Source organism: Scomber japonicus, chromosome 1 (genome assembly GCF_027409825.1).
Source record: "Scomber japonicus isolate fScoJap1 chromosome 1, fScoJap1.pri, whole genome shotgun sequence".
In the NCBI taxonomy this organism is placed as follows: Eukaryota; Metazoa; Chordata; class Actinopteri; order Scombriformes; family Scombridae; genus Scomber; species Scomber japonicus.
Genome location: NC_070578.1, coordinates 16,227,222 through 16,254,788, shown reverse-complemented (window position 1 = coordinate 16,254,788; position 27,567 = coordinate 16,227,222). Strand labels below are relative to the sequence as shown.

At 40.0% G+C, this 27,567-nt stretch overlaps 2 protein-coding genes across 4 annotated transcripts in view; both read left to right on the top strand.

Annotated features, from left to right (window-relative positions):
* lpin1a (lipin 1a) overlaps window positions 1-27,567 on the top strand; it is a 77,582-nt gene that overhangs the window by 34,123 nt on the left and 15,892 nt on the right. For 2 of the 3 annotated variants that reach the window (XM_053315896.1, XM_053315888.1), the window contains exon 1: window positions 26,733-27,036. The gene's annotated coding sequence lies outside the window, so the exon portion shown is untranslated. Of the gene's footprint in view, window positions 1-26,732; window positions 27,037-27,567 lie in introns of those variants that run through there. The other variant, XM_053315880.1, reaches the window with a different exon arrangement.
* On the top strand, window positions 182-17,553 carry greb1 (growth regulating estrogen receptor binding 1). Its single transcript, XM_053315868.1, has 33 exons — window positions 182-335; window positions 577-684; window positions 1,190-1,366; window positions 1,499-1,681; window positions 3,281-3,394; window positions 3,490-3,627; window positions 5,028-5,189; window positions 5,721-5,843; window positions 6,869-7,054; window positions 7,237-7,373; window positions 7,636-7,912; window positions 8,025-8,153; window positions 8,289-8,480; window positions 9,043-9,240; window positions 9,396-9,579; window positions 9,720-9,903; window positions 10,004-10,140; window positions 10,267-10,618; window positions 10,796-10,911; window positions 11,112-11,317; window positions 11,487-12,093; window positions 12,642-12,798; window positions 12,903-13,005; window positions 13,223-13,378; window positions 13,549-13,685; window positions 13,782-13,943; window positions 14,351-14,555; window positions 14,656-14,818; window positions 14,956-15,074; window positions 15,501-15,733; window positions 16,325-16,525; window positions 16,877-17,015; window positions 17,390-17,553. The coding sequence occupies exons 1-33, from the start codon at window positions 182-184 to the stop codon at window positions 17,551-17,553; spliced, it is 6,003 nt and encodes a 2,000-aa protein (XP_053171843.1).

Genomic DNA, 27,567 nt, shown 5'->3' with positions numbered 1-27,567 from the left:
AAACTCAATTTGGTAAATCTGGCTTTGACTGCACTAAAAGATAAATTGGACTCACCACTCAACACAATGAATACTTGGTATATGCTTAATTTAAACGAAAACAAAATTGCTGTCACTTTAACAAATATTTGTATCTAACACAAGTATTTAATACAAAGTCACTGTGTTTTTCAGAACCGCAATGGGGAACTCCTATGCAGGCCAGCTGCGGACTACACGCTTTGAGGAGGTCCTTCATAACTCCATTGAGGCATCACTGAGGTCCAACACCATAGTGCCACGGCCTGTCTTCTCTCAGCTGTATCTGGAGAGTGAGCAGCCATTGGCACACGATGGTGGGTTGCATAGAAGTACCATAGTTAACGGTTTCAACAAGAGTTATTAATTTGAAAATATGTCCAATTTGATTCCTGAACTCTGTGTCTCAGATTGCTTTTGAATTAACCAAAATATCAGAACAACGAAACAAAGCAAAATCAGTTTCCATCTGTTGATAAATTGCACACTGCTTGTCATTTCTTTTCACCTTTAAAATATATTTTCCACAATTTTTTTTTTCTGGTATATCTTCAACAGGCCGAACAGAGAATGATGACGAGGATGATGAAGATGGCTCAGAATCTAACAGCCCTCCAATACCCTATCAGATGAAACCCCCACCTGAGGGATGCTGCACCACTGACGGTTTGTACACATATGTACAGGGCCAGATTTGCTCATATTTTACACCTCATTTCAGTCATAATTGGTACCAAGGGATGTGCATCTTCAAGCATACTTGCTAACCTGGATGTGCAGTTTCCCAGTGATAAATGGCACATTATGCATGTAATCAGTCACCTCCTTTATGCATGTGCGTCATCCGAATGACGGAGAAGTGTGGTTGGTTGTACATTCTTCTGGTTTAGCAGAATATGTACAGATTTGTTCTTTAGGGTTGTGCCAGGTACACTAAAGGAAGTTTTTAGTTGGGAACATAACATTTTAGTAACCTGTACAATAAATCCCAATGACAACAAAGGGTGAACGAGCAGCAGAAAAGTATGCAGGTAAACTGTTTATAGTAGCGCTCTTCTTTATGCTTAACCAAGGGCTACTGTAAATGTTAAAGAAAAGCACCATATAGGACGTTACTACTAGATCATTTTGTGAAAATAACTGTTTCATTCTTGTCTTATTCTCCCCACAGGCTTCTGTCAGGCAGGCAGGGACCTGCGTCTGTCGTCGCTGGCATCAGATTCCCTAGATGTTCCCCCTGGGTTTATGCTAGTTGGAGTAAAGTCCCCCTCCCTCCCTGAAACCCTGCTGGTGTGCGCTGTGGACCGCCGCTTCCTGCCGGATGAACGGGGTCGCAACGCTCTGCTGGGTGAGACAGAAGACTTTACACAGCTTTCAGGGCTGAAAAAACATCCTTGTTTCATTTTTCAGTTTCTATAGGGTTACATCATTAATCATGTTCAATTGTGATGATACATTTTTATATGTGTGCTCCCTTCAGGTTTCTCAGGGAATTGTATGGGCTGTGGAGAGAAAGGGTTCCGCTATTTCACAGAGTTCTCAAACCACATTAACCTGAAGCTCAGCACCCAGCCCAAGAAACAGAAGCACTTAAAGTACCATCTGTACCGAAACAACCAGGGCGTGTTGGTCAAAGGAGCTCCCATCTGCTGGAGAGGACATGGTAAGAGCGGCAGGCATGGATACATGTGTTGTACTTAGCAACTGAAGTGATTTTCTGATTCTAGATGTTGTTCAAACACAGATGTTGTTTTGGATTTTTGCTTGAATGAAAATGTGGTGAGCCTATATGAAATTCTGGTGGACCAACAGAGAAAAATAAGTACCAGGAACAGAAAATTAAGTGCTCCTTTTTCACATGCTGTGGCACCACCACCAGCCAGTGTGTTATGTTATCACTCTTTAACACTACGCTTCATTCAAATTAGATATTGCAAAGGAAAAATATTGGCTCTATGGAGGAGTTATTTAACTAAAAGGCTGGCATGTACAGTATGCTGTTATTGCTGGGAGATGGTGGGGAAAATCAGGTGTTGATCATACACATTGTTGCATTATTTCCAGTAAGTAAATAATAATAAAACATTTTTGTCTCTGAGAAATAAATGCAGTTATCCTGTTGTATAATCAATGTGGAGCAGAAAAGCAACAATATGAACAACAAGTTTTAAGTTGAGAGGAAGAATTGTGTGTAGTGTGTGTTTTAGGATTAAGGCCTCTATCTCCAAAAATGTATCATGTCTGACCGGATGGACATGTAGTAAAGCCTTAAGGACAGGTGAAAGTTGAGATTAGTGAGTGTACACAGAGGCCACAGCCTGCCGGTAAATCATACTCATGTGAAAGGACACCACTGGTGAAAGGATACTAACCTTTTAGATAATGTATCCTCTTAATGTTTCTGCTTAATACTTAATTTTTCACTCCCACTGTTTAGAAGGGTAAGGGTCAAGTCTTAGTGTGTAGTATGTAAGAGGTCAGAGCTTGGTTGTCATAAATATAAAGAATACTATCTTGTATCTCTTAAGACCCTCTTTTTCCAAGCCTGTTAAAGTTTTGATATTAAGTCTGAAATACAAACTTTGCTCAAAAATTAAGCATTTTCTTCCTGGCAAAAAAGTATGTTACAATGCGACAAGGGTTTATGCTTTGCTAACTCTGTGAGTACAAAGTGCATCCTACCATAAGGTTAATATTCATTGTTATAGAAACCTGTGTTCACCTATTAATACCCAAGCCAAGCAAAGTCAAACACAGCTGAAGTGTGGGTTCCATGCAGTAATGTTTTGCAGATTAGATAACTTGCTTTGACTCATTTCCAAAAACAAAAAAAACTTATGGGCCCTTATTTTTGTCTGAGAAGTGTATATTGGCCTGAATAGAGAGAGTTTCCATTAATTTAGTGTTCACATGTAGTGTAATATGAATTCCTTACTTTCCAGGCAAGCAGTGTTTCTCGCCCCTGTTCCAGGTCAGCTCTTGAGTTACTGTTTATAAAACTCAGGAGTTTCGTAGTATTACTAGGAACAGCCTTGAAGCCTGTTTCAAGAAGCAGCTTTTCTGAGTTATGAGTGTTTGACTTTGGTCTTCTTGCTTTACTCAGCAGAGTTAACCAGTTTGTAAATGTGCTTTTTGGAATGGCCTATATCTATGTATGCACACACACAAGAAATATGTTTATGAAATAAGTTAGCTACTAGGAAGACAAGTGTCTGTCTCTCTGGATATTAAATTGCTTTGTGTGTCTCTGTGTATGTTTCAGATGGTAGAATGAGACAGATAGGGTCCAACCCCTCAGAAGGCCATGTGACATCAGATGAACAGCCACCAAACCTGGCATTAACTCACCCATCACACACACCTGGCAGCTACACAGGTAACACATACCACACACTCTTGTGTCACAGTGTGCCACAAAAAAGTCCCAGTAAGTAATGTTATTCATTCATTTTTGTCTATCTTTGTATGCAGCATCATCACATGTAGACCCAATTGGTCTGCCGCAAATCGCTGATGTCCCCCACTCACTGACTAATGGCAACCATGCTGTTCCCTCCATTGCCCAGCCACCTTTAAATCAATCAGGGCCTGGGAGACCCTCAGCTACAGGTACTATGTGAGCACACTGATGATTTCATGTCCAGAAGGATATGTGGGTAATCTGAAAAACTGAAACCTTTTTTCAGTTATGGCAGTGAACTTATGTTCAGTTCTAGTAAAAAACAAATTTACATATCAAATGTTTTAAAATTGGTCCTCTGTCAGTTACTAGAAACTTTCTTGTTATAATAATGATATAATCTGCATAGCTTTATATTAAGCATGCATTTTGTTCCACCTTCTCTAGACAACACTGTCATGCATTTTTCTCTTTCATTTTTTACACACAGGAACATGAGCTCAGTTTTATAAACCATGAAACCACAGTTCTAAATACCACAAAATATTTTCTCAATTTTAACTCATTCAACATCATTCATGAAATTTACCAGTGTTCCTCAAAAATATGGTTTGGGTTTAGGGAAGAAATCACCAACTAACTGCATGTAAACTAGGGGCTTTAAAGTTATCAGACGTATGCAGTGTTTGTGATGTATTGCAGCTAAACGAATGTGTTGCAGAGTCATTACATCTCTGCTTTAACCTGATTTTGCTCGATGATCTGGTGTCTTCTGTGCATGTAAACGTGGTCATTTTGTGTCTGTTGTCATTAAGCTCCTCCCCTGGGTTTCTTCACACCTCTGAAAGGGAGAGCTCCTACTAGCAGCAGCCCAAACTGTCTCTGTCTCTGTGTGTGTGTGTGTGTGTGTGTGTGTGTGTTATAACACCCTTACCATACAGGAGCCAGGCAGCTGCATTGTTTGTTGGGGGTATTCTTTTGTTTCCCCTGCTTTCATTTGCCAACACTGTGGGCACTAAAGTTCTCCCTCCCTTCCTCTTTTCTGTGTCCTTCTCCCTCCCTCTCCTTCAGTCTGTCACCTCTATAAACCAGGGTTGTAAAATTCTCTGTCTCGTCTCTTTTCCTACTTTCCCGCTGAATGAAAAGCTTCCTTCCTGTCGATGTTAGGTTTTTTTCATGGCTCCTTTAACTAGTGGACCTTTTATGTGTCTCCAGTCGTCATTACTGCATTTCAACAGACAGTTGACAGGAAGAGGAAGAGACAGGGTTAATGTATGACTACAATACAACTGTTTTGCATTACTGTATTAACAGAAATGGATTCTAATCAAGTATGTAGTCTATGTTTTGCTGATTTGTGGGTTATTAGATTTTCTTTAACTAACTAACTAAAGCAAACTGGTTTGTGGAAAAATCTACTCAACAGATGAAATTGCAATTTCAATATTAAAGCAGGGACAGCAACAAGATCCTGTCCAAAACATCAAATGTGAATACTAAAAAATGATAATAATGTACCTTTTTTTATTATTTATTTCCCCACATTGTAAACATTAACACTGTGAATGCCAAAGTTCAAGTAAATAAGCAATGTGATCTTATTTTCCAGGTCCCCATACAAATGCTGGACCCCCCAAAAAGAGGCACAAGGGTTGGTCACCAGAGTCATCTGCCAACAGCCTGCCAGAGAGCACTGTAAAGACACAACCATCTTCATCAGCCTTACCTACATTATCTGTGTCCTCTGCTGCCACAAATGGATCCAGATCAGGTAAAAAGGGGAGATAAATGATAAAGTGGAGAAACATATGAGATATGTGGTGGTATTTATTGGTATCACCTTACTTTAAGTCCCCCTGTTTAGCATTGTTAAGCAGTATACAAACATGTAATAAGTGGTTTATAACACACTATAACATAGTTGTACAAATATAACATGAAGACATATTTTATATATTACAACTGTGTTATATTGTCATATGGTACCTATTTATACACCAGCCACCACTTATGTCTGCTCACAGGAGGTGTTATAGTTGTTAACAAATACTTTATTAAACACTTACATCTATTAACAACTACTTTACAATGTGTTATAAAGTAATTATTAACCCTTTATACTGATTTAATGCTATATAAGAGGACTTAAATTAAAATGTTACAGATGTGGCTTTACAAATAAAGATTGATTGATTGATTGATTGATATTAACGTATCAATAAGACAATTATGTGCTGCTTGATATATTTGCATGTGTGTATGTATAAATTTAAAACTATTTTGTGCTTTCTCACCCATCCAGAGACTGCAGTTCCATTGAGTTCCTCGCAGGGGTCCTTAACCCCACTCTCTCCCCCAGGGCTGTCTGTAACAGTGCCCAATCAGCTTCTACACACCTGCGGACTGCAACCTGTCATCTTCAAAGGTCAGGAAACCAATTATATTAATGATATATGATGGCACACTCACACACACACATATAGTGACTGCACCAATACCTTACAACACATTGTAGACTACACCTGTGTGGGAGCTGACCAACTAATCAGTGGTAGTTATTATAGACAAGCTGGTTATGGCGATCATTTTCTTCCTGCTGACAGGGTTGAACAGGTGAATAGGTGAGGTATTCAGTAACAGATGGCCATTTTAACTTGGCTCTCCTCACAGGTTAGAGGTCAGCCAGCTCCTGAGGCTGTTTCTTGGCTTCTCCATCCTCCTCTCATCCCCTTCCCTTCAACCTTTTCACCTCTTTGTATAACCTGTCAACTCATCCAACTTTTCCTTTCCATCCTCTATGCCCTCAAGCACTTTTTGTAATTAGTGTATGTACTTTTATCCTTATCTTCTTTCTCTGTTTCCCCTTCTTATTCATCATTTATCTGCCCTTCACTTCACCAGTAACACATCTAGTCATTTCCTGTCTTTTCCTCCTCTCTGGCAGCTCTTTGTGCCTCCCCTCACATTTTCCTATCCCTTCTATTATCCCTCTCTCCATTGGGAATAGTCAGCACTGCAGTTTCCCACCACCTGATCCTGCACAACAATTGGTCTCTATTTTGGTTTGTTGCAGTGTAAGACTCTGGTGCAGTAACTGAAATAAATACAATACACCTGTGAACAGCCAAATAAAATCTATCTGATTAAATATATTCATATTCATTATTCATTAAATACATTTTCACCTATTATAAAGACAACAGGTTACAGCCTTAATGACTCAGACAAAGATGTCTGCATTATTTTTTGTGTTTGTTTTTTTTAAATTTACACCACAGTCTGATCACACTGTCTGTCCAGTGTAATCCATGTGTTTCCATCTCACCATCAGCCACCCACATTTCATTTTCTTACCTATATTTTCCGCATACAAATCAAGGACACTTGACATCTGGAATGATCACCTCTTTGTGTTCATCTTCTTTATCTCACTGCCTTTCACTTACACAGGTCATGGTCCTCTTCCTCAGCTGACTGGCAATGTCAGTGAAGTGCTCGTCAGTTCTCTTCTCCAGAGTTGTTACCTGAGCTCCCAGACACTCCCCAGAGTCTACCAGCACTATGGACCATCACCCATTCAGCCACTCTCGACTGAGATGCAGATTCTACTTACTGTCTACTACCTTGTTCAGCTGGGTCAGTTTAAATGTTTAGTTAAGTATAAGGCTGTACTCAAATGCAGTTCAGCAAGATTGTAAGGATAAAGTTGTCGTGTTATCCTTGCTGTACCTCATAATGGCCACTAGGGAGACAGAGTAAACAGTAATTAATCAGTCAATAAGCAAATCATTGTTTCTTTCCCACCTTAATTTTTTAAGGTCCTGACCAAGTGCCCCTGATTGAGGACTTGGAGCAGATATTCATGAGGTCATGGAGGGAGTCCCATCTCAGTGAAATCAGACAGTATCAACAGCCTCAAACACCAGTCTCCCAAGGGAGGCACTATGGCTTAGAGGTGAGTTTGAGAAAAATAGATGTACAATTTAAATTAAAATATTAATATTATTTATATTCCTGTAATTTAGAAGCACTGATTTATGTGCTATTTCCCAACTCCCACCTTTTAGCACCAAAGAAAGCGTTACTCCATTATGTCTACACATACATACACTGTCATATCTGCCCTGTTCATGCAACATATTATAGGAACAAATATTGATGACAAGACAGGTTAAGACTTAATAAATGAACAAATATCTTATCATCTTTGTTTCCAGACCCCCTCCACCGTGCCTGGGTTGCCCCAGCATCTCTCCTTACCTCCCCAGAGCCAGCAACCACTGACCCCTAGCCAGCTCCCTTGGCTCGCCCAGCTGGCTGCATCGTCCTGTGGAGAAGGTGTGGTGGTATTAGGAGAGCAGGTCACATCTTTGTCTCAAGGCCTTCAACAAACATTCAGCAGGTTAATGGAAGGACGGTTTGAAAACACCAGCTACGTAGTCATCATTGTAACTGCACCAGGACAGGAAACACAATCCTGTGTGGTAGTCACAGGTGGGGGCTCTGTTTTCACAGATTTATGTTTTAATGTGTTAATGTAATTAAAGATGTTTAGAATTTAGCTAGAATGGTAAACCATATTTTAATTCAGTGTATTTGTGTGCAGGTAAACACCAGTGTCGTGCCTTGGCAGAGAGTATGTACTCTCCCAGTGAGGGTCTGAGAGAAATCAACCACCAGCTCTCTACTGGTGTTGCCCAGGAACTCATCCACTACTGCAATTCCCTCGGACAAGGTGTGTCTGACTGTCTGCTTTTTGATTTATGGGTCTTGAGTTATAATTTACATGTGCAGTGCGGGTATATTAATGTCTGTTTGACGTTATATTTCAATATGTTGTTTGACATGTTGTGTGACTTCTGTTTCTCAGATGGGGATATGGATTCCCTCCTGGATAGCGCCACTGTCGACAGCAACCAGCCATCTCCTTTATCGAGCAGTCAAGAATCAGCTGAAGAGAGGACTCTCAAAAACACACATAGTCCAAAGGATTCACATACACAGTGTTCAAAAGACTCACCCAGTCCTAAAGAAGCACCAAGTCCGAAAGACTCCTGTTCAGGTGAGACACAGACTCACACAGGTTAAGGTGTTTACAGTATATGGAATGTGATTATGTTGCTTACAACAGTGCCAAAATACCCTTTGAATGTTAACTGTCTGGACAAGATTAATATCAAACTATGTTCATGTTCGAGCATTCTCTGTATCCTCAAACAATAGAGTTGCTGAAATTGTCATTGTCATTTCCGTGTTGTTCCTTTGTTACTTTAGGTGTCATGAAATACAGTTATAATCCATACTTTTTATACATTTGAGCTACACATTTCAATCTATTATTATTTAGGGTTTCAAATTTTCAGTTTTCAAACCCTCTATTTGATTTGATCTTACTTATGTTCTGTATTTATTTGATCTTAAAGCTGCACTCTTCCTGGGTAGAGTTGTTATATATATTCTTCTTCTCTTACTGTAAACATGTCCAGCCTTAGATTACTGTATGTATTATGTATTTTCTGCCTTCTGATTGTTGATCTTTTCTTAGCAAAGGTGCACAGCTGAGATCAGACAATGATAATGTTCATGTATTTCTTATTATATTGTATATTTGTGTGTGTGTGTAGAATACTCTGTTGAATGGCGTGAAGTTCGACCAATCCAGCTGGCCGTAGCCAGAAAGCTGCTGTCCCATGTTTGTGCCATAGCAGACTCAAGCACACAGAACTTGGACCTTGGCTCCTTTGACAGGGTCAGCTTTCTCATCCTGGTCCCACCCTCCGAGGTCACATTTCAACAAACTGTTCTCCACCTCTGGAGCTCTGGTTAGTAAAATGACTCTTCTTTTTGAATTCCTGCTGTCTCTCTTTTTGAAAGGCAAAATTCATAAAAGCAATAGTTTTTGAATGTGTATTTGCCTATAAACATGATGTGTTTGGATGTTGTTCTGTACTACCCTCTCTCTCTTTGTGTATTTAAGGTGTCCTTCAGGAGCTTGGGGGTTTAGACCAGGAGTGTGTGTCTCAGCGGGACGCTGTGCGTTATGTGGTCAAGATGGATCAAAGCGCACAGGCGCGCATTGACAGCCTCATCGAGGAAGCACACAGCAATTCTTATACTCTTTACATCCTCGTCCATGACCATGCTCACTGGGACATTAGCAGGTGTGTGTGAAAGGGAAAAAGAGAATCCTAATAGAAGTGATAAAGAATAACTAATGTTTTGACTTTTTACTATTGACTTTGATCACTACACGTTGTATTATAAAGCAGTCTGCCTGTCTCTGTTTCTTTCTTTCACTCAGTGCATCCTACAGTAGCTCAGACGGTGGTTTGGGTCTGGTAGACCAGCTTTTAAACTCCAGACAGGTCAGAGATGCTCCCAACATCCTGATTCTCCACGTCACATCCTTCCCCTTCGCTCTGCAGACGCAGTACACCCGCATCAGCCCTTACAATGAGATCCACTGGCCCTCTGCATTCAGTAATGTAAGACAAAAGTCTGTGTGAGATACACACTCTGAGAGTTGGCACTTGAATTACTTGAATTGTTACACATCTACAACATTGTGTGTTTGTCTGTGTGTAGGATGTGGACCTGTATCACGAGAGAACGCGGTACTTTGGTGTGTCAGAGCTTTTAGATTCAACCCGTTCAGGAAGCAGTCTGCCTCTTATGCGTTATGATTCCTCTTTTGAAAGCATGGTATCTGCCTTGGAAGAGAGGTATGCACAAACAAACACAGTCTACAGAAACACACAACACTTTATAATTAAAATTGAAATTACTTGCAGGCTTTCACAAACAGTGCAGCAAGTGACCCTTACGATCTCTCTGTCTGTCTCTTCAAGGTTCCCTAAGCTGCACAGTGCTGTGATTCGGACGACAGTTCTGATCCAACACTACTGCGTAGCTCTTATGGCTGCATCTGGCAAAATCAGCGGCTCCCACAATCTCCACAAACACACCTCTGTGGAGACCCTGGAGATTGTACAATCACTACTTACTGCTGCCCAGCAATGCCCCGCCCACCACGGTCACATGGTCCTGCTGCGGATCCCCTCTTTGGCTCTGGCAGCTTGGGCCCACCGACGGCTGTCCAGAGTGAGGAGGCAGCTGGGTCTGGAAGAGAATTTTGAAATCATACTGGGGAACCCCAGCCAAGCTCTGAATATTGGACAAAGCTTTACTGATCAGATCAAGGTGGGGGAGCAGTTAAACTTATTAACAAAAACTTGATTAACTAGTTGGATATGCATGTAAAAAGATGAATAAGCTGATTGAAAATGAGTTGACTTTCCTGTCCATTTTACCTTCATGTTTAATCTACATACTCTTTGTGTAAAATGTAGGCTTTATGTGCTTGTATGTGTCATGCAGACATGGCTAAAAATCCAAGATGCTGACTGGGTTCCTCATACCTACCTGGAGCTGGAAGCTCTTCCCTGCATCCTGATCCTGTCGGGAGCTGAGCCACTAGGAGAATCATTACCCAGGTAGGCACACTAAGAACAAAAATGACTAAAACACAAAATCGTCTAGTAAAAACAGGAATTATGGGACCATCATCAGTTTCCATTGTTTCCATGTTTTCAAAACCAACTTTAAACACTTTTTTTAATCTTTCAAGACAAATTACTTAAGATGTAAATAAGGTAATCTTAAGTTTATCCTATGAAATGAATTCTACCCTCAGGTCACTGAAGTACTGTGACCTTCGTGTGATAAGCTGCTCCTATCTTCATCGTACCACACTTGAACAAGAGCTAGGACTAGCTGCTTACCTGGTGAGGGCAGAATCACGACCCCCACACAACCAGGGGCCAGGAAGCGACCTGCTGGAGAGTGACGCAGAAAAACTCAGCAGCACTGACAATGAGGAGGAGGAGGGACAGGAGAATGGTGAGATAATAATGATAATAACAGTAACTAGTCAATGTTTTGAGGAATAATTAATGTTTCAGGTTGAAGGGAGGTCTCAAGTGATTTGGTTTGTAATTTATTAAACAAAAATAGCAAATGTATTGATGTTAGTCTTTTTCTTATTTCTGTCTCTTTCTTTTGTTTCCAGGGGACTCCCCTCTTTCATCCAGCCAGCCGCACCAGTCATGCCCAGACAATGGAGTGTTAGATCCCTTCCCTGCCCAAAGTAACACCTCTCCTAATGTCCAGAAAAACACAATGGACACCATCCAGTCTCCCTCACAAACCCAGACTCAACTTCAGCCCCAGCCTTCATCTCAGGCTTTTTCATATCCTCAACCCCCACTTCACCACCAAACCCAGACTCAAGTGCAAAGTTATACCCAAGCCCAACCAGTTTCCCAGCCCCAAAGTCAAAATCAGCCATCATCTCAAACTAATTCCCAGCCTCACTTGCAAACACTCTCCCAACACCAGTCCCTCTCACAGATGCAAATATCGCACCCTCATACTCAACCGCTGCCACCTGCCCATTCTCGTCGTCAACCCTCCAAATCCACCTCCTCTGGCTCCTTGTCCCCCCGAGCCTCCTCTCCTCATCTAAGCTGCTCCTGGGCACGGGGAGTGAGTCGCCCACCTTCTGTGCTCCTTCCTCACGCTCTCTACGACATTATCACAGCCAGTGACAACAGCGGGCTTCCACGATGTACCTCATTCCTGCCACACATGTCTGTCGCATGGGCAAGCAGCTTCAGGTAGACCACATATTTTTATACTCCAGTAGGCCTATATCTCATATCACAGATATGATATTTGATAAATAAAAAGCTGATGATCAACCAGTTAAAAGTCATGGTTCTGCCCAGAAGACGCTAACACTTTGTAAAACTGCAATGGCTAGTACCAATGAAAGGTTGTACCTTTAGCTGTACAATTCAACATTGTGATGAATGTTTGAAAACTGTACATTCAAATTGTTCATATGGGTCTAATGAACATTTAGTTTTAATGTAAGAACAGGGTTAATCTCATTGTTCAAGGCCTTGTGGCATTGTTATTTACTAAAGCAGAAATATATCACTGACTAGTAATGTTATGAACAGAAAAACTAGGGTGTTAGACTTCAGTTAGTATGATAACCTTTAACCTTTAAGTTCATCCTGTGTGTTTTAGTAAAGTAGTCCATTATTCTGTTCTCATCAGAATGAACAGTTCACTTTTCACTCAATGTTTCTTTAAAAAATCTCATGATGAAAGTCTTGTTAGGAGAAATCTTACTGTGAACAATATCTCTTATGTGTAGACCCTTGCTGAGTAAGATGATGACATGTACAGAACAGTCACTGTATTATCGCCAGTGGACAATCCCCCGCTCTTTCCACATGGACAGCAGCAATCGCACTGAGGGACGAAGTGACAATTTTCACCCTCGTAGACTGCTCCTCAGTGGACCCCCACAGGTACTTTCTGACTTTCTCTCTTTCTTGTACTAAAACCTAACTTATTTGCCTTGCTGGTGCTATACATTTATATTCTTTTCCTTTTGTTCTAATGTTCTTGTCAGGTGGGTAAGACAGGAGCGTACCTGCACTTCCTGGGTATTTTGTCTCGGATGCTGATCAGGCTGATGGAAGTGGATATCTATGATGAAGAGGACATAAACTTCAGTTAGTATATTAGCAGCAGTACCCACCACTTCTCATGTACACCATGTAAATTAGAAAGACATTGGTCTCAAAATCGCTTGCTGTCAGGATCATTTGATTGTTTTTCGCAGGATTTCGTTAAGGCTGCGTATAAATCAGATTTGAATCTTCAGCCTTCACAGTGCTGTCACGTCATGTGTAAGGCATCTGCTTACAAGTACATGTGTTGTGTATTTAGGTACCCAGGCAGAGGGGGTCCAATACAACCCACCCAATGCCTCCTGGCCCAACCCGGACATTATAAGGACAATGCCCTTTGACTACACCATCCATGACCCCAAATATGATGACATCAGCACAGTCTATTGTCCTGGATATAAACCTGGTGCTGACGGTAGGCACGGTCAGTCAAATACAGACAGTGACACACAAGCCAATATACTAACACACAATTAACTACCATGTGCACTTATTAATTTCGACCAAATATCAGACGTTTCCTTAGAAATAGAAGTATATTGTGCTGTTGTCCTAAATTGTCTTTGCCCGTGTTGTCATCACCAGGAAACCCTGTGCGGCAGGAGGATGTATACCTACGTAGGCGGACATCTAGGATCAAGCTGTCTAAATATGCAGCATACAACACCTATCACCACTGTGAACAGTGTCACCAGTACTTGGGCTTCAACCCCAGATACCAGGTCAGCAACACCCAAACCCATAATGTGATAAATTACTCTCAAGCTGCTTTTGAAATGTAAATGTAAAATCTCATGTCTTCTTTAATCACAACTTAGATGTATGAGTCAACACTGCATGCCTTCACATTCACTCATCTGCTGCTTGGAGAAGATATCCAGCTGTATTTCATCATCCCAAAGTCTAAAGAGCACTACTTTAGCTTCAGCCAACCTGGAGGCCAATTGGAGAGCATGCGGCTGCCCCTCACTTCAGATTGGGTAAGTCTTTTGTTTTATACAGACATCTACATTGAATAAAAAATTGCAGGCACATACTATATATATCTCAACACATGACTATTGCATAAAGCAGTGATTTGCAAACTGCATGACCAAAGTGCAGCACTATTTTGCACCACTAGGTGGGGCTACATGCTAGACTATGCCTCAAATTGTCCCTATGGAAATAATTGATTACTCTGGCCTAGTAGACCCAGACATCATTTAAGAAACCAGCCTGCAAGCTATGACAAAGATTAATAGTCTTAAGTCATAATAAAAATTAGTCATTCATGAACATTTTTTGCCACTGCTAACAATGGGTCATTGTGATGAATATAGTAAATGTTCTAAGCAGTTACACTATGAATTATCAAGGTTAATTTATTTATTTTCCACTTTCCCAGAGCCCAGACAGTATCAAGAGTCCAATCTTCACCCCAACCACCGGCCGTCATGAGCATGGTCTGTTTAACCTGTACCATGCAATGGATGGAGCCTCACATCTACATATCCTGGTGGTCAAAGAGTATGAAATGGCCGTCTACAAGAAGTACTGGCCCAACCACATCATGCTGGTGCTGCCTACAGTCTTCAATGGAGCTGGAATAGGTCTGTTTACGCTACTGGTGTTGTTGCATCACATATACTCAAATTACAATATCCACACTTTTTTCATAGCCCATCACCTCAATAACTTGTCCTCTTGCAGGTGCAGCTCACTTCCTGATTAAAGAACTGTCGTATCACAACTTGGAGCTGGAGCGTAGTCGACGGTTGGAGGGAGGGGGCCCAGCAGGTGATGTCTGGCCCTTCATCATCCTGGCTGATGACTCGTGTGTGATGTGGAATGCAGTGGACCTCGACGCACGCAAGTACATACATACCAATTATGTACAGTATATGAATCATAGTGAAGGATAAAATAGCTGTTGCTTGTATCAGAAGTAACAATATGTGATATGTCACTTTATGAGTTGGTTTTAACATTGCTACTCTTTGCTCTTGTTAGTGGTCCAGTGGAGCACGCTGTGTCACTGAAGCAGGTTTTACAGCACATGGAGGCCTGTCCAGACCTGGCACACTACGGACTTTGTGGCATCAGGAAGTGGAGCAGTCGTGGACTCACAGGTCAGGCAAATTTAAATGGGTTTTCATACTCCAGATGTAGTAGATGCCTTAAGACCCCAGCTGTAAATACAGCTTGTTATGTCTTCATCTCTTTAGAGGTTACATGTTTACCTTTTAGAGTGTAAAGATTTCTTATTTTATTTTACAAGTTCAGGCTCGAAGCTATATCTCAGATCGTTCAACCCCCATGAGCAGTGCCTTAGATAACCAGTAATGTAGAGCTTCAAGATAAGGGATAGCAGAGCTTTTTCATTTAGCATCTATCAACTTTGGAATAAGCTTAGGAATGACATGAAAGAGGAATGTGTAATCTTTTAAAATATTTTTAAATAATTTTGACTTCGGTTTTCGACAGTTATGCATCTTGAAGAGATTGTTTAATCATTTTGTTATGAAATAAAGTCTATTTTGTTTTCTTTCATTCAGGTAATAAACAAAGGGAGCCTTTCTCCAGAGGTCACCTTCATGATTTCCTCCTCCTCAATGTCGACCGGAGTCAGAACGTCCAGTACGACCAGAACCGCTTCACCTGTCACGATGTTGACTTCACCCTGAGACTACACAGTGCTGGACTGCTCATATGCCGGTTTAACAGCTTCAGTGTCATGAAGAAGCAGATCGCCATTGGAGGATACAGAACATTTATCATCAAGACAAAGGTAGAGGCTGAAGAAACATTAGGATAGAACCACATATTACTCACAGTGCTTGTAAAAAAGTATAACTTATAACACTAAGTTATAACACTAAGTTATACATCATTTAACACCACCTCAGCAGCTAAATAGGTATACAAATCTTTTTTCTGAATTAGTCAATAGTTCACATAAAAGTATAGAATAGATGCAGATTATACATACTTCTTATAATTGATGCATGATAATTATAACAAATAATCAATTGTTGCTCAAGAAAATGAAATATTTTACACCAATAAAAGTGTGAGTAAAACAAGAGGTGATAGTTGTTGTGGCTTCAGACTTTAAAATAGGTTACAATTTTATGCTATTTAGCCACATGGAAAATGTATTTAACCTAATCATCAACCACAGCATTTTATTGGGATTTACAAATCTCTATTGTTATTGCAAGTAATTTGAATACAAATATCTACATTGTTTACTCTGACTAGAAGATGGGTGTCTCACTTTTCTACCATTTCATCTTTCTTTATGGATATGAATGACAGTATCATCCAATAATTAACTGTGTGCTTCCCCCACATTAAACAAAACATTACATTTCTCCAGATGACAGATGTTCCCACCTCAGTGGGACCCTCGCAGTACATTTGTGCCCCAGACAGCAAACACCTTTTCTTGGCTACGCCAGCCCAGCTTCTCCTGGAAAAGTACCTCCAACACACCAGCCAGAAGCTGTTTCCACTAAGCACCAAAAACTACACACACCCTGTGTTGTCTGTGGACTGTTTCCTCAACCTGGGACCTGAGGTAGATACATGCATGCACACACACACACAAACTTGACCTTGATATGGGCATAAATGCAAAAGAAATATCTCATTTGTCACAAAACAGTCTCTTTATTGGTAAATTATCCACCTCCTTACACAGGCTCACATCCACAAAAACTTGAGATCTTAAATTAATTTTGTTGTCATGTTAAAACACATCATTGACAATTATTTAACCATTTGTTTTGAGTTGAGCTTCAAATGCAGGAAAGCTACTGTAATTTTGCTGTATGTTCACATGCATCAGGTGTACCGTGATGCACCCTCTCCCTTATATGCCAACAAACAGCGTACAGCATGTCACATTCATCCGACCTCTACCCTGCAGGTGACGGTGTGTTTTGTGAGTTCAAGACCTCACTCTGTCAACATCAGCACCACGGGACTGCTGTTCAGTGGCCTTCTCCTCTGTTTTGCTGACTCCTTTGTCACTCCTGGGTTCCTCAAGAAGTTCACCTTCCTCAAAGGTACAAAGGCAGGAAAAAATACAGACAATAAAATATGTATGTTGTAGGTGACACTTAGAAGGTGATATTGTGTGCAGTCTGAATGCCTGAAAGTGCTACATGTCTCTACAGGGAGGAAATGGCATAATGGTACAACACAGGAATAAAGGCTTTCAATGTGTAGATGAATACAATGAGTGAAGCAGAAATAGTTTGATGAAAACTGAAGATCGATAATTTGTGGGACTGTGGACTTAATTTTGAGAAACTCTGGAAAAAACATTAACAGTGAACCCTGATCTCATTTGTTTATGGTGATTATTGCATTTTAAAGTCATTTTTATTTGTCATTGTTAAAGTCTCTATCCCCCTCCCTCCTCTCTATCTCCCTGTAGGTGCGACTCTGTGTGTGATTAGTGCAGATCGTAGCTCTTTGAGGCAGACGGTGGGCAGGCTGGAGCTGGAGGAGGAGTGGAGATTCAGACTCAGTGACGAATTCCAGACTGCCAATGCCAAAGAAGACAGACCGCTCTTCTTCCTGACGGGAAAACATATATGACTGGAACACATGTATACAGTGAGCTACAATGGTTCACGGCCAGGATTGAAAGAGAAGAAATATACAAGAAGATTTCTTGTGCTGTATATGACAGTACACACTATAATGGATTTTGAATGGACAATGCAAGATATACAAAAGACAGTAGGCTGCTATAATGTGCATATTACCATCCCCCGTGATATCTAAAGGAAACGTTGTGAAGAGAATATTAAACCTAGACCATTACTTTAACACACACACTCACAAATATGATTTGGAGCGGAGGTCTCTAGGTTTAGGCTGCCAAAATCAAGATGGACACATTTATCTTGCAAAGGTCACGATCTATGAAAATGCCAAGGAAACAGCTGGAAATCATTTAGCTAAATATAATATTTTATGTATTTAGTCATGATTCCCCTGTAAGTTCACAAAAGATTCTCAATGAAACGTTAAGGAGACTTTTGTTTACATTTACTGTGATTTGTATACTAATTCATTCAACACTAACTTTATCAGAGGGTGGTTCCAATAGCTAATGATGTCAAAAGGTTTAAAAGATTCATTAGTCAATAAAGCAGTATCTCAATTTACTGTATATTTGAGATGGGCATTTGTAAGCAACATGGAAATGGAATCAAAAAAACATTTATATCCTTTGAAGAAAGTCATTGTATTGGAGGTACTGCATTTTTATTTGTATTGATATGTGTGTGCAGGTTTAGCTGTGTGTAATTTCTTGTTGCAATATTTCAGTGTTCTGTAAACCTACTTGCAGGTACACACAATATGAGCTTTGTTAAGAGTAGACACAATCATTTGTGTGCAATGGTAGCCGATTTTTGGCAACAGACATTTTTATAGGGCAGTTTTTGTAGAGGTTTGTTTTGCATGTATGTTTTTACATATAACATATTTTGAATATATTTTGTCAGATTTGTATTATGTAAAAAGTACTTATCTACTGCATTTACAAGAAAAAGAATCCCGGAGCTGTTTCTCTGTTGTGATGTAGAACATTTTGTTGGTAAAGATTATGTTGTTATTTGTAGCTGTTGCAGAAATACAAATCCACTGTGTATTGGCAGCATTTCACAATGTACAGTTTTGAATGCTTTTATTTGTATAAATGTACAGACATTCTCAATGTGTGTTTGTGTTTATATGGAACTCGACAGAACCATGGCTGTTAGCAAACTAAATTCATTCACTTACTGTAACTGTCACAAGGTAAGGGAGTCAAGTGGCAAATTTGACCCCTCTGAGCTTCATTGCTGTCCTCAGATGCTCCCTTAGTCCTCACATGGAAGCTCTGTTGGTGTTTGTGATGCGATGTGATTTAAAGACTTGCTGATCACACACAACACAAACATAAACAGGTGTAGACAGGCTGCATGCAGATAAGCAGGGCACCATATTGTAACTCATTCCTTTTTTGGATTACAGTTTGGTTAAGGTTAGGGTTAGGGTAAAGGTTAGACATGTAGTGCTAAGGGTTAAAGTTAGGATAAGTCCCCAGGAATTTAGTGAAAGTAAATCATCGGTAAGTGTTTGCTGGGCCACGTGTGGCAACAGCAAAAGGGTGTGGACATGGAGGTACCAGACAGGCACCTGAAGCAGCAGAGGCGTCCTAGCACTCTGAATCCTCTCAGATTTCCTCCTAGTTTGCCTTTCCCAGAACCACTTGGTAATTTTAGTCTAAAACACGCAATGCATGTTGATGAAGCACCAGCTACTTAGTATAGAAACTGTCCCACAGATTTTAAAGTCCTGGGATACTGGACCTGGAGTGTTTGCGTCTTCTTGAAAACATTTTCAGAGTTAGTACAGTCTACACAGCAGTCCTCTGCATATCAAGAAGTAATTGTCTCAAAGTCACCAAATATTTTAAAGAAAGTGGAGCTTAACAACTAACACAAACAGATATATCTCAGAGCTTTTTAGCGTTTCTTTCCAGCTTAACATCTGCCTTTTTTTCTTAAGATATTCTGACTGATCTCCTCTGACAGTGGTGGACTGTTGCTTGGACCACTCAGATCTCCTGCCATGATCTGACAACATATTTCACAGAAGAGTGCATACAACAGCTTTGGATTGTGAATAGTGTGGCATGGACTCATGATACACATGCAAGAGCAAGATCAAGGCTTCAGCAGTCACAGTGCGGATGGCAGCCCCAATGACAGCTGGTCCCTGGTAAAAAAAAAAAAAAAAAAAAAGTGCTTAAATCTTACTGAGAATAATGGTGGACAAACTTTGAAATGAAGGCAAGTGTGGAGAAGGAGATTTTCAGGGATGATACATTTGTGGAGAAACCACCCCCCTAATCAAAGGGTCTTTAGTTGCTTTCTCAGAAAACCTGACAGCATCATTAAGAACATTGCGATCAAATAACATGCCCATACTTTTTGTGTTTGCATTTGTGAGATTCAGTGTGTGCCTTTGTTTGTCTCCTGTTGCACATTCAGTTCTCACTGTGTATGCTGGCTCTGCACATATAAAGTGTTTGTCTGTGTGTGTGCAGTAAAACCATGTGCTACACCAACAGCTCATATCTCTCTGCATGACCTCAAGCCCACATAGGAACTTATGGCAAATTACACTAGAGTAAGACTATTACATAATAGCACCACCATGCCGGGGGCTGTGAGTGGCTCTGTGGGCTCAGGCAACACCTCCGCATTTCCTCCTCCTCAGTCTACTTGTTATGTAGGCATTTATGCTATCTGGAGTTTCATTACAAGCCTAAACAATTAACAGAGAGTGAAAAATATCTTCACTTCCAGTGGGAAAGAAAATCTGTGTTTACGTTCTGCATTTACACACACAGATGCTTAAATGTTTGTATATTTGACATACGATGATGGATGTGCTTCATCCTGTCACTGAAATGATGCATACATAAACAAGTTCTAAAACTTTACGGTTTGATCTCTATACACTATATATGAAATGATGACTCATTAATGCAGGTAAAAATCATGGAATCTGACAACTGTTCCACATTATATAACAGGATTTGTTATGTCTGCCCTTTACTTTAGCCAGTGGCAGTCCGAGGCCACGCTAGAGGCAGAGTGGGATAAGACTGTGGTGCAGAGTTTCTAGATCTGTTTTTAACACAGAATGATAGACAATCCTGTTTGTTCTATTAGCCCAATAAATCACTACTAATTACTGACATGATAGACATTGTTGTTTAGGTCAAAACAGAAGAGGTGCAGTGATTAGAAAGCTTTGTAAAACATGTCTAGTCCCACACTAATCAGGTTTTACTAAAGCTGTTGAGCATGTCTGGTAGGACTCCATCTTGGGGGCGGGTTCAACAGTTTAGTTGTGATATGTACCTCAAGCAGCCCTCTGGTTGGCTCAGGCAGCCCATCCCCCTAACAACAACCCCATCTCCGTGGTGACGAAATGAATGCATTCTTGACCCCACTGTTCCTGAGAGCAATCAGGCTACCCCTGCGGTGTCTCAGCCTCACGTGTCTGGCATGAGGTAATCCTGCTGCAGGGCGATGGCTGGAGCGATACATATCCACCATCACACAAAAACTTGCACACTGACTGTAAACAAACCCACACATACACATAGACACACACACAGTTCATGCATACAAAGAGAAAATATTAAACCACCCACATAACCAAGCAAATGACCTGACCACAAATGTTGTAATGAATTAATTCCTCTGAGATGAGATTTTTAATTTAAAAGTCAAGTCTGCTTTAATCTTAAAGGTAGAATATGTAGAATGAGCAGAACAACGCCATCTAATGTCTCGAGATCGTAGTCGCAACAACCAAAAAGTAATTCCAGCAGTCGGGTTGCCAGGTCCGGTGCCGGATTTTATTTTAGCTCTAACTCTGTAAATATTCCACTTTATCCACATGTCTAACCTTTTTAGGCTAGAAAGTAGCCCTTTAGATCCACAATGTGTCGCTAATTTGTCCAAATAACATCTGCTTAAAGTTTTGTTCCTGCGAATTCGGAGCCACTCAAGTTAGCCGTAGCGAGTAACGCACTTCCGGTCATTTTCACAAAATAAAACACCCGTTGCCTTTTATTATTAAGAAAACCATAACGATAGAGTTGGTGCTTTTATTTTGAAAACAGGAAGCGAACATACCCTCGCTGTAACTGACTTGAAACCACCGAGGTACATTACATTGTAACGCCAGTGGGAGTAGCAGCAATGTCTCTGCATGTACTGCCTAATCCTAAACACCGATTGGCTGGTGTGTGGTGTCGTCAGAAGCAGGAGAGGCTCACGGTCGTAAACATCTAGTCACGTGTACTCTGAGATGGACGCGCAGGTCAGGAAATGACGTAAACGGACCGGATATGGTTTGTTATTTGTGTTATTACGTTATGTGTTGGACTAAATACATGTTGACATATTGAGGAAAATATTCCGGTTTTATGGAAACGGATTTCATATTTCACAAGAATGGATACTTGGCGAGCTGTACAGAAAGTCCTGTGTCATAAGATGATCGTTGTGGATAAAGGGAAGACTTTGAAGGTATGTAGGCATTATAGCTTTTCTCACTTAGCTGAGTGGCTAGCCAAGCTAATCGCTAATACTATTACGGCTGTGAGCAACCATATAAGTCGTGAGTGGTCTTGAATGAATCAGAACAATCTAAGCTTTCCAACAATGTACGGCATGAGTATATATGTTTAAGGGTTGGTGTTTAAAACATTCAGAAGAACGTGTGGCTACCTCCTAACATCCGTCCCGTCCCGTGAACGGAACAGCGTGCGTTAAGAGGTTAATGATCAAATGTCAAAATCCGAATAGCGTCAGAAAGTCAACCCACTCTCCACATTTCCATTGCTACCGTTTTGATACTTCATGGTACACAAACAAATAGCATCTCATATGAAAGACCCTGGCGAGTTCAACAGTACCACTATTATTGCGCTAAAAACTCAGTGAACCAGCAGCATACAAAGGTAAACAACCACTTATTTACAGCTAACAGATATTCTGTCTTACCTTCGAAGTTTTGTGATGAAAAGTTGTACTTGAGAGCAAAAAACGCTGGTTTTAGTGAGTCCAACACGGCTCTGCTTGTTTACAACTCCATTTCACCCAGTGCCAGCCTACAAGAGCTGCACCGGAACAACAGACAACCCTGGCAACCCGCAATTCCGGACGCTAATTGGCTGGTACAATGTACACAGAACGTGTCAGAGCGTCATTGTCGAACCCGTCAAAACATTTTAAAAATATTAATTCAGACTAAATATTTTTTTTATGGAAAATCAATACTTTCATTCTGTACCCCTCAAAACGCCCCGTGGCTGTATTATTTTAAAAATATATAGCTTTTAATAAATATTCTACATATTCAACCTTTAATTGTCCCGGTTATGATTATATTTGTGGGTTTAAAAATGTTTAGTGCAGCACACTGCATTACTGTTAATGGTGAAATAAGTATTCTGATCCTTTACTATAGTCTTAAAAGAAGAATTGGACATACAGTTTCTTGCCAAGAATTCAACACTAGTCCACCTACCAGCACCTCCAAAGTTCACAAATTAGCACTTTATATCTAATTTGTTTACTCGCTGGGTAAAAAGGACAATTTCTTGGCCACAGCCAGTTAGTAGACTACCAGCTTAGACTCCAGGAAGGTTACTGTTCCCAACCAAGAAAAATCTGCCACATAACCTCCTAGTGAAATGGTGAATTATCATTTTTACACTTTAATGTTTGTACAGATTAAATGAACAGATTCATTTTTTGTTAATGAGGATATTATTACTGTTGAACAGAACAAGGCTCGCAAGGCTAAGCTATGCTGACCAGCTGCTGGCTGTAGTTTCATACTTATTGGACATGTATGAGAGTTGTATCATTCTTTTCATCAAACTTTTGGCAAGAAAGTGAATTTTTTTTTTAATCAAATTATTTAGCTATACATGATAGACAAATATTTTTCACATTTTAGACATTTTTGCACCGTGACATCACAGTTTATCCACCTGACCAAAAGCTCATCCTACACACTAGGGTAAAAGAACCAGTTCTTCCCCTCAGTCACACCTCCACAAAAACATAAACATTCTGCTAATGTGCTACTCTAGACTAATCCCTCCCCTCTGCACATTGCCTCTCTGTGACCCTCTCTCCCCCTCCCTGTTTGGCTTCGGGTTCCTCCCTAGTGGTGAATGGCTTAGTTCTTAGAAAACTACACGTGTTTCCTTGTTCCCTCTCCGGTTGCGCGATGTTAATAGTGTGTGTGTGTGTGTGTGTGTGTGGGGGGGGGGGGGGGGGGGGGTTTGTCTATCGACTGCGAACAGTCACATGTACAACAGTTATGCAAAGTATGTGTACATTGATTGGCAGCAGAAAACGATCCAGAGAGTCATGAACTGCAAACACATATTGAGATTAGAGTTACATACACACCCAAAAAATCAAATACTGTGGTGGTTTACTTTTGTCCCTCATTCCTAGAGAAATATGTTCCATCTATAACTCTGGCAGAGCTCACATGTTGAGAAAGTCCCTGTGTGTAAATGTGTTTTATTACCACTCTCTAAAAAAGGGTCCAGCATAACAAACAGAGGTGGGACCAGTCAGATGTGAGGGCTACTCCAGGACAACTTCTTAGAATCATTGAGCAATTAAAAAAACAAGAACAAACTATGAGACCCAGCCAGGAGAGACTCGGTGGGGGGACACATTTTTGTGTTTGTTGGGAACTTTGTGTCCAGGATCAACTCTCGGGTCAGGGAATCACACCATACTCAATATAATCTGATTACAGAAGTCATGAAAGTTTAATAGTACATTCATGACTTCTTATGATAAATAACATACTCCTTATATGTAACAAAGAACTTTCTAAGTACTAAAATGATTTCTGCAGATGCTTAAATGGTAGCACAGCAAACATTGTTATCTCCAAAAGTCCAGAAGAAATAAAACTGTTGTTCTTGTTAGTGTAGCAGTGAAGGTTATAATTTTCACTATATTATTATCACAAAAAGAAATTTCAGTCAATTTGCAGTCATGAGTTAATCATATAAATCACAGGAATGCACTGGTGACAATAAACAGGAACAGTCATTTTAAGAAATCTTGATTTGGACTGCAGAGAGCTCAGACAGATACAGTTTTGAAGTTAAGTTCTGTCAGGCGCACAGAAAGCTTGTTTATGGCCATACCCAGAAACACTAACACAAGTTCAAATTCAGTACAGACTCTAGTTATAATATGTGTGTGTGCATTTGCATGTTCATTTGAGCTGATCTAGATGTGATTTGAAGGGCTTCCCTGTTGTTGACATGGAATTGATGCCACTGGTTACTTTGTCTTTGGTTTTTCACTTGCACTACCTGTTACTCCATCAGTGTGCAGCCTATTTCTTCTTCTTTAAAGGGCAAATAAACATAAGTCATGCCATGAGTACTCTAGTTTTTACTGTACCTAAATGCACAGTAACAGACAAGTATTTACATGTATCATATATGTACTTGCCTGTTAGAGGAGACTGTACCTTTCCCTAAGGCATTCCACTGTCTCAATTAATTACTATCCTGTCAGCACAATGAAGCAACTGCACTCCTAACCAAGTGAAATGAAAAACACATTCAGTATATATATGTACATACATAACAATTTGTATAACGTTTTATCAGTGACTGTCAACATATGTAAAGTAAAATGTCTGATATATTAACATTTCACATTATTGTAGGCAAAAAAAAAATTAAACCTAGAAGTTTTGAAACATACCCTCATATTGTTGTAGATGACCTGGAAACATCTGGAAGAAACATTATTCCATGAATATAGACACACCTAGCAGTTGTTGGGTTCTTGATATACAGTCCGTAGCTTTATGCATGAACAGTTCAACAAGTCTGCCATTTGCAGAACATTATGTTACATTTTATTCCAAACAAAGCACTATGATCTTTTAGTGAAGCACATCACAACATTCTGGAATGAAAACAAACTAAGAATAATTGACTTGCCAAAAATGTCATGGTCCGGCCTCAATGTGTCAGGGGAGGTGTGTAAATTTGCATTTTGACAACTGAGACACTCAGGGTATTGCAGTATGATGCCTCTGAGCAGCCTGAATGCCAGCACTATTCTTGTCTCCTCTGCTCTGCATATTAGACCTCTACTTCTTTAGAAGAAGAACAGCAATCTGTTTTTTTGTTGTTGTATTTCACAGGTTCATGGTCAAAACATCTGAAAACCACTGACCACTATATTGTACCCATTATGAGAATTCTTTTTGAAGTCTAGATTCCATAAAACCATTGCCTCAACTGAATTTCAATGACTATAGTTCAATGTATTACTTTCTTCATAGTGACATATAGTCAACTAGATAGCGAGACAATGGTTAAATGGAGACTTGATCTTTTTTTAATATATATATATATATATATTCAATGTCCGGATTATTAATTTTTCCAAGATGACAACAAACACAACATAGAAACATCCCCCAACAATCTCAGCAATAAGGAAAATAAATAAAGAATAATGATAATAATATGTACATACCCACATACATATACCTACATATACACATACATATACACACATGTGAGAAAAGCAATATGTTTACTGTTGCTGTTCTCTCTCTTGTACACAGGAAGAAATGTAATCCTAAAATCTGCATTTGGTTTTTGAGACTTAATTCTGTCTGATTGGGGCCTTAAAGTTGTTTGTTTTGTTGTTTAATTTCTCTCCTTATCTCTGAAGCTTTTGCACATGTGCACAAAGTTTTCAAAAAATAATTAGTCAGCTTAATATTTTATTCTTGAGCCATTAATATTATCTTGTTACTTACAGGTTCCTCTTTTGTAATGATTTAAATATTCATTTAATATATTTAATATTGTCAGTAAACAGTTTACAGTAAATGTATTATCTGCTGGTTTATTTTGTTACCTTTCAGTACACTACCTTTAGTATGCCACTTACTACTGCATCACTTCAAAAATTAAAGTGCAAATGAACACCAGACCACTGTTGTGAGGCCAGGGTGGCATTGGTACATATCTTCAACTAGTAGCCTAAAACTGATAATGAGTGTGTGAGAGTGATTAAGCTTTGACCAAAATCAATAGTATGGGCTGTACTTAGACGGTGAAGGTCGCCCAAATAAAATCATGCTTCGAGCCCCATAAAGTCTTAAACTGGTCCTGAGTGTAAGAGGGAAGCGCGAGCGTGTGTGCGTGAGTGAGACGTCAGCCCTGGCTCAGCCTACCGAGAGGCGCTGTACTTTCAGCCCAGTGGAGGTGGGAGGAATAATTTAACTGCGGTTTAAATAGCAGAAGCAGTCTTGAGCAGCGAAATCCAAGATCAGATGCCAGGAGAGAGTAAAGAGATTACCGACTATGTTTGATTTGAGACACATAAACGGAACAGAACAGCAGCTGTAGGACGTTTAGTGGAAACTCGGATGGCGGAAAGGTCCTAAAGCAAGAAGCGACGCCAATAATAATAATAATATAATGTAAGTAGCATTTGCTTGGCTGCATAGTAACCTACTTTAAAGGAATGCTGAAATTCTGAAATATCAATATAGCTTGCATATGTTTTACCGAATGCTTTATAATCATATGTGGTGTTTGCTGTGCGTGTTGCAAGGCTCCGCTGTTTGAATGAGGCATAGCAGCGCTGCAGACTGCAGAGCCTCACCCCGTGTACAGATGTTTACATGTCGCCTCACAGGCCACACATGACTATACCACACGATACTATTATTATTACCTCGGGTTTACTAAGCCTATTTTATTTATGTGGACTGTTTTTCAACTGCATCCTGTTTCATATCTTCTGTGTGCTGTCTTCTTATAGGAGATCATATTTACTATCTCAATTCTTGTGTGCAATATAAAAAATATATGCTAATGATTTCTGTAGGGTTTTTTTTTATTGCTTTTTAAGTGGAAGCCTGGCGCGTCAGCCTGCTGCTCCAGTCACATTAAATTGATTTAATTGGATAATCCTTAATAATTAATACATCATCATCTGTCTGTAAATC

Bases quoted from the DNA above. Each gene is read 5' to 3' on its own strand.
- greb1 (XM_053315868.1), top strand. From the start codon at position 182: ATGGGGAACTCCTATGCAGGCCAGCTGCGGACTACACGCTTTGAGGAG. The intron at 3,395-3,489 runs GTAACACATACC...CTTTGTATGCAG, and splicing joins CACACCTGGCAGCTACACAG to CATCATCACATGTAGACCCA. The intron at 14,819-14,955 runs GTACATACATAC...TGCTCTTGTTAG, and splicing joins GTGGACCTCGACGCACGCAA to TGGTCCAGTGGAGCACGCTG.